Source organism: Sinocyclocheilus grahami, unplaced genomic scaffold, assembly GCF_001515645.1.
Source record: "Sinocyclocheilus grahami isolate Dianchi unplaced genomic scaffold, SAMN03320097.WGS_v1.1 scaffold2774.1, whole genome shotgun sequence".
NCBI lineage: Eukaryota > Metazoa > Chordata > Actinopteri > Cypriniformes > Cyprinidae > Sinocyclocheilus > Sinocyclocheilus grahami.
The window spans coordinates 68977-76241 of NW_015507951.1; the positions used below are offsets into that span (position 1 = coordinate 68977).

The window sequence follows — 7265 nt, forward strand, 5'->3', positions numbered from 1 at the left end:
GGGCTTAAGAGAAGTTTATTTAATAAATATCTTTTGGATAGATGTTTTTAATAATTACTTATAAATGTTTAATAAATAAAGTTCATAATAACATTATCTGCAAACTGTGAAGTAATTGTGTTTTAGCACAGGAGTGGAGTGTTAGTTTTGGACCCTGGTGCTGTAACTGATAAATGAACAGGAACACAATCTAAACTCCAGCATCTCAAATTGAAGAACAGAAGAGTGTGTGTTTTATAGTTTGAGCACTGATCTACTTTCACTCAGCGTTTGTGACGTGTGCGATCTGTGGTGTCAGATTTCCTCTGTATTAGAAACATCAAACAGCTCGACTTCTCTTGTGTTTTAGCTTTAGTGAAGAGTCAGTAATCCAGTAATCCTAAAGTGTGCTGCTTTTTAATTTATTGGTGTTATTACTAGAATTCATATTTATATATTTATTTCTGTACAGTACATTTATTTTTGGTGGTTGCTAGCATGTGTGGTTAAGTATGAGTGCTTGTTGACGGTTCATTCGTCACACTGGAGATGGAAGGTGGTGTCAGGTGCATTATGGGATACAATATCTCTCTAATCTGTTGTGTAACCGCACAGACTGACCAGTGTAGTTGTTGATCTGTGTGTCCATGCTAATAAAAACATAATCTGTGCACTATTTACACAGTGGACGTATGTTTTTCAGAATATCTTAAAGTTGGCTGTTTTTCACTCATGCAGTGTTCCCTGGCATCAGTAATACACTCGTCTTGAGCTCATGTTCATGCTTGTGTATCTTCATCTCAGCGTCTCTGAGCGGACTGAAGGAATCTGCACTCTTCTCTTCCTAGCGAGGGAAAGAGCGACACCCTTCTCATAGTACGCACCCTCATTTATGAAGAACGGATAGAGCGCTTCTTTCCCTCTGTAGCGCAGCGTTTCCCCCGAGAAACACAGGAACATGGGGTCTCCAGGGTGAAGGAGGCAGAAATCTCTATCCTGCGAGAGGGAAATAAGAGGGAGGGTGTTAACACTGCGATTGGAGGAGTTTGTGGCAGTGTTTCTGATCATCTTTCTGGCTCCATTTCTGCAAATCTGTTTTTGTGAATGAATGCCTTGATCCACCTGTTGCTTTGGTCTTCATGAACAGCCGTTTGTGCCACCTGCTGGTGAGCGACTGACAGCAGCTGGAGATCATGCTTCGGTGCTCTACTGCTATTCCTGCAGCTCCCGGATGTGCAATGCTGAATTTGAACCGCTGCATTTGTGGAAGCGAATTTGTAAAGTGAAATAAAATGGACCGAAATTTTCCGGTTGCATATTATGCATCATATTTTTAAACAGAATAAATATTTGGGAAGTGAATTCTGGAAGGTGAATATGAATTATTGAATTTTTAATTATGAAAATGTGTGTGAAATATTTTGAATTGAAATATTCACAGCTTAAATAAAAAACTATGTTAAATTTCAGGACCTAAAAATGCAAGCCCTGGAAATACAAGGCATTAAAATGCAAGCACTCGTAATTCAATGCATTATTTTTTCAGTTAGTGCAATTCAGCATGCTTTTTTGTTTCAAAAACATTTGTCATTAATTTTCTTCCATACTACACAAACGTCGAATCCAAGTTTATTAGATCCCTGTCGCACAGTGTGATCTTATAGTATTGCTAAAATCATGCAGGGTGTTTTGGGCTTAAGAGAAGTTTATTTAATAAATATCTTTTGGATAGATGTTTTTAATAATTACTTATAAATGTTTAATAAATAAAGTTCATAATAACATTATCTGCAAACTGTGAAGTAATTGTGTTTTAGCACAGGAGTGGAGTGTTAGTTTTGGACCCTGGTGCTGTAACTGATAAATGAACAGGAACACAATCTAAACTCCAGCATCTCAAATTGAAGAACTGAAGAGTGTGTGTTTTATAGGTTGAGCACTGATCTACTTTCACTCAGCGTTTGTGACGTGTGCGATCTGTGGTGTCAGATTTCCTCTGTATTAGAAACATCAAACAGCTCGACTTCTCTTGTGTTTTAGCTTTAGTGAAGAGTCAGTAATCCAGTAATCCTAAAGTGTGCTGCTTTTTAATTTATTGGTGTTATTACTAGAATTCATATTTATATATTTATTTCTGTACAGTACATTTATTTTTGGTGGTTGCTAGCATGTGTGGTTAAGTATGAGTGCTTGTTGACGGTTCATTCGTCACACTGGAGATGGAAGGTGGTGTCAGGTGCATTATGGGATACAATATCTCTCTAATCTGTTGTGTAACCGCACAGACTGACCAGTGTAGTTGTTGATCTGTGTGTCCATGCTAATAAAAACATAATCTGTGCACTATTTACACAGTGGACGTATGTTTTTCAGAATATCTTAAAGTTGGCTGTTTTTCACTCATGCAGTGTTCCCTGGCATCAGTAATACACTCGTCTTGAGCTCATGTTCATGCTTGTGTATCTTCATCTCAGCGTCTCTGAGCGGACTGAAGGAATCTGCACTCTTCTCTTCCTAGCGAGGGAAAGAGCGACACCCTTCTCATAGTACGCACCCTCGTTTATGAAGAACGGATAGAGCGCTTCTTTCCCTCTGTAGCGCAGCGTTTCCCCCGAGAAACACAGGAACATGGGGTCTCCAGGGTGAAGGAGGCAGAAATCTCTATCCTGCGAGAGGGAAATAAGAGGGAGGGTGTTAACACTGCGATTGGAGGAGTTTGTGGCAGTGTTTCTGATCATCTTTCTGTACCTGTAGGTTGGGATGGACCGCGGCCGTGATCACGTGTGTTTCAGAGTCTCGTGGATAGTCGATATTCTTCACCATTGTGTACACATCAACCCATCCTCCTTCGAACAGCGTCCCTGAGCAGAGAGATGCACGCAAGCCATGAAAACACACAGCAAACTGATTTCTGTAGGGGTTTGTGGCTGAAAACCTACCTGAGTTGAACTGACAGATCCAGTCCATCATCAGCTGAACTCCTTCCTGCATGGCGCTGAATATCACAGACCTGACGACGCCGTGAGGCTGTGGCCCAATCTCCATCGCTGAGAGGAAAAGAGTCTATGTCAAGCTAAATATAGCACTTAAAGGTTTAGTTCACCCAAAAATGAAAATTAGACTATGTTTTACTCAGCCTCGAAGCATCCACAGGTCGTCAAATAAAGCGCACGCATTCATAATAAAATGTGCCGCAGATGCTCCGGGGGATGAATAAAGTACTCCTGTAGCGAATCCATGTGTTTTTGTAAGAAAAATATCCATATTTCGAACGTAATGAACACTTTTCTCTCACTTCCGTTATCTGTCATACACAGAAGCGTTCCGGCGGAAGGCGTATGACGTATGTGCAGCGCGCGCGCCTCTGAGATGCTAGTCTCGCGAGTTTGTTTACAGGAGCAAAGGAAGCAAAGTTTCCTTAATTCAGCAAAGAAAAACCAGTCTCCTCTTGGCTTATATCGAAATCCTCTGACATTTTTCTTTACAAATCCTCGGTTTGTACTTCTAATTTGTGACCAGTGTTTTGTTTTGTTCTATCTCCACATTCGTCACTAATCACGCAACGCCAACATGCTACGTATGACAGATAACGGAAGTGAAAAAAATAAAATAAAATAAAATGATTTGGGTGAACTAAACCTTTAAAGATAATGTTGCATTCATTTATTTGACTCATCCTTATCCATGGGGATATTAATTAAAAAAGCTGAGTAGCAACAACAACAAAAAACACTTATGCATGGCTTTGCTGTGATGGGTTGGTGTATAGATGATGCATGCATGAATCTTGCTGTGGCTGGTGATGATAAGAGAACATCATAAGCTGCAGCCGCCACTGCTTTCATGTACAACATTTCAGCAATGTTAGTCTCAGAATAAATGTTTTTAATGTTTAGAGTCTATTTAATGAATATGACTCATAGCAAACCCCAGCACAGTCAAGCATTACAGTCCATCTATAAATTGGCTGCATAACTGTACAAGAAGTGTCTGAATCAGCGTTTCACTGCAGAGTCGATGTTTAACAGCATGTCTAAATGACGTCAGCCGTTAATACTACTGAACATTTTCCTTCAAAATAACTGAATCTGCACAGAGCAACAGGACTCATTTCTGTCAGTGTGGGATGCCAGACAGATGTTGATAAACTAGTCAGTTAGCAATATTTGGAAAATGAATGGATGAGTGAACAACAAACACTTTCAGTTGAAGTGTCTCACCAAATCCATGCTTCCCCACTGAATCCAGAGAATAGGCTTCATTGAGAGGAATATCAAAGTGAACGTATCTGACAGGAGTGGAGGCCATTTCTCTCTGAAAACACACAAATACTGACAGAAGTTGGACATAAATATGCTTTAGCATAACAGATATCAAGCATATAAGGGAACTGCATGTGTTTTCTAGATCAGCTAGTGTTAGTGCATGCCTGCAGGTGTTTGCAGATGTGCAGGCAGATCCAGTCGCGGTCGGAGTATGTGATGAGACACAGCCCTGTGTTTGCAGTGGTGTTGTGCAGGTCACACAGCAGGTCGACTGCCTGCGCGCTTGCTTTAGGGCCCAGAAGAGCGTTGAGCTCCTGAGAGCGGATCATCTCGTACGGCGAGGTCTCGGAGACGGGTGCGCTGACAGACAGACAGAATGACAAACACAAGTCAGAACATGCTCACCAATCTGCAGTTACAGTGAGGCTAACACTGCAGCGAAGCAGCAGTCAAACACTGCAGAGTAGTAGAAGCACACGACATGTATGAATCTGGCATGTGCTGTGAGATGGCAGATGAGTCAAACATTCGTTTCAAACATTCGTTTGCTCAAGTTTAGTCTCACTCCTGATCTATCAAAGACGAGGCCAGTGACACAAGCTGCTGCAGATGTCATGATGATACAGAAGAACAGCTCTGAAGAACTGTGCCAGTGACCATCGCCTCTGTGTCAACTCATAAATAAAGAGAAGGCATCTGTTCACTGCTCCAGGACCAACCCGTGGCAGCGGTCTAGGGTCTGAAATCCAGATGATTTTTTTGTTTCTATTTACTGACCTGCCTCTTTCTGACAGTGCTGCCATGCAGTGAAAGATTATTGTGTACTGGCAGCTGTCATGAGCTACCAGCACTCTGTTCTGTTGCAGCTCGAGAGAAACCACAGATTTACTCTCTCTCTCTCTGCACACAGACACACAGACTCTTAACAGTTTTGCTCAAAGTCTCTTTACTATAGAGGCATCAGAGCCAGCGGCTCCAGAAGATCTGTCTGAGGTGAGGCTGCTCTCGGGGGGATCATGAGCGCTGATGCCCTGGAGCTCACATCTACCAAAGTTTCAAGTCTATCTTTATTAACAAACCACATATCTGAAGTCTAAACAACTATATTCCCGCCTAAACAAAACAAAACGTAAAACTACATTCCATTATACAACAACAGTATTATTTACATTATTATGGGTTTGATCGTCCACCATCACACACAGACACACAGACTCTTTTGCTCAAAGTCTCTTTACTATAGAGGCATCAGAGCCAGCGGCTCCAGAAGATCTGTCTGAGGTGAGGCTGCTCTCGGGGGGATCATGAGCGCTGATGCCCTGGAGCTCACATCTACCAAAGTTTCAAGTCTATCTTTATTAACAAACCACATATCTGAAGTCTAAACAACTATATTCCCGCCTAAACAAAACAAAACGTAAAACTACATTCCATGATACAACAACAGTATTATTTACATTTTTATGGGTTTGATCGTCCGCCATGACACTCGCTGTGAACGGTGAAGCGGTTCTCGTGGTATTATTGGGGAATATCTCATTTAAATATAACATAGTTATAAATCCGGTCCTTGTTATTTCTCCCACTCACACCAGAGGGCTCCATTACCATACTGACTATTCCTTCCTAAACTCCATTTCCCATGATCCCCTTTCCAGGATCTATTTATCCTCACAGTTGTTTCTCACACACTCACTCATTGTGAAGTCTTGTTTTGCTATTGTGAACAAGAGCGGTTTCCCTTGTTCCTGTGGGTTTGATCCCAGACTGTTATTGATTATTTTGCTGCCTGCCCTGACCGCTTTCCTGTTTCTTGGGTTACTCTTTTGCCTTGCCTCTGTTATTGTGCTTTGCTGGTGTTTGACCCTGCCTGTTCCCCATACGCTGCGCTCATTCCCAGCGCGCCTCACCTGAGCGCGGCTCGCGTGAAGCAGCGGTTCAGGTCCGTCTCCACGTAACGCACACACAGTTGCGCAGCGCGCGGGTTCGACATCACCGTTACCACGGAAACTGGCTCTGTCCCATCTGCCCGCTTCTTCAGCATCTCCCTCACCAGATAGATGCCTGCAAGCTCATTGCCATGGGTACCGCCGCAAACCGCCACTCGCGACACCGTTGGCATAGCAACCACCTTCACCCGGTCACATGACAATGAGAACTCAACACAACTCTAGATTTACACACTTCCTGTAATGAGCATTATCATGTCATGATCTAATGAGTTTAAGGCAGGACTTACGTTCCTCCAGAGATGACTGTATCTGTCCATCTGCGTCAGACCGGCTCTTCTGACCAACGTTTAGCCTTTGAACTCTGACCCTGCAGTGCAGCTTTGCTCCGAATGACCCAGAATGAAACTCCCTCATGGTCTCCTGAGTCTCTATCAGTCGCTGCTGCTTTCACTGAGTTTATCTGAGTCAGCAGGACTCTCTCTCTCTCGCTCTCCCTCTCTCTCTATGTCTCTCTCTCTATGTCCCCCCCCTCTCTCTCGCACTCCCTCTCTCTCTCTGTCTCTCTATGTCTCTCTATGTCTCTCTCTCTCTCTCTCTCTCTCTCTCTCTCTCTATCTCAATCTCTCTCTCCCTCTCTCTCTCTATATATTTTAATGAAAAGTAGGGCAGCGGGAGCCCAAGTCCAGTACATATAATCCTTACAGGCTGCGCTACACTCTGTATACCACACTGGATTAATCCCACGGGAAACATGGCAACTTTCAGTCCCACATTTTTTATTCTTTAGTGACGCTGAGTGAGTTTGGAAATATGGTTTTTAATTGGTAAAATTGTACTGTTTATTTATTTTCTGCTTTTGTGTGTTAGCTCTGTAATGTTTTGAAAAAGGGTGTAAATTAAAAGGGGTTTAAAAGTCAAAGTCTCTATGTCTCTCTCTCTCTCTCTCGCTCTCTCTCTCCCTCTCTCTCTCTATGTCTCTCTCTCTCTCTCTCTATGTCTCTCTCTCTCTCTCCCTCTCTCTATGTCTCTCTCTCCCTCTCTCTCTCCCTCTCTCTCTCGCTCTCCCTCT

At 42.7% G+C, this 7265-nt stretch overlaps 1 protein-coding gene across 1 annotated transcript; it reads right to left on the minus strand.

Moving 5' to 3' along the window:
• Positions 1 to 2444: 2444 nt before the first annotated feature.
• Positions 2445 to 6513, minus strand: LOC107575636 (N-acyl-aromatic-L-amino acid amidohydrolase (carboxylate-forming) B-like). The gene is made up of 7 exons (XM_016261997.1): positions 6484 to 6513; positions 6155 to 6375; positions 4409 to 4604; positions 4200 to 4293; positions 2919 to 3026; positions 2728 to 2840; positions 2445 to 2645 (listed from the first exon to the last, which is right to left on the minus strand). The coding sequence occupies exons 1-7, from the start codon at positions 6511 to 6513 to the stop codon at positions 2445 to 2447; spliced, it is 963 nt and encodes a 320-aa protein (XP_016117483.1).
• Between the last annotated feature and the right edge of the window lie 752 nt (positions 6514 to 7265).

Coding starts and splice junctions, on each gene's coding strand:
- LOC107575636 (XM_016261997.1), bottom strand. CDS start 6,513: ATGGACAGATACAGTCATCTCTGGAGGAAC. Junction 4,605..6,154: donor TTCACGCGAGCCGCGCTCAG/GTGAGGCGCGCT, acceptor TCTGTCTGTCAG/CGCACCCGTCTCCGAGACCT. Junction 4,294..4,408: donor ACATCTGCAAACACCTGCAG/GCATGCACTAAC, acceptor GTGTGTTTTCAG/AGAGAAATGGCCTCCACTCC.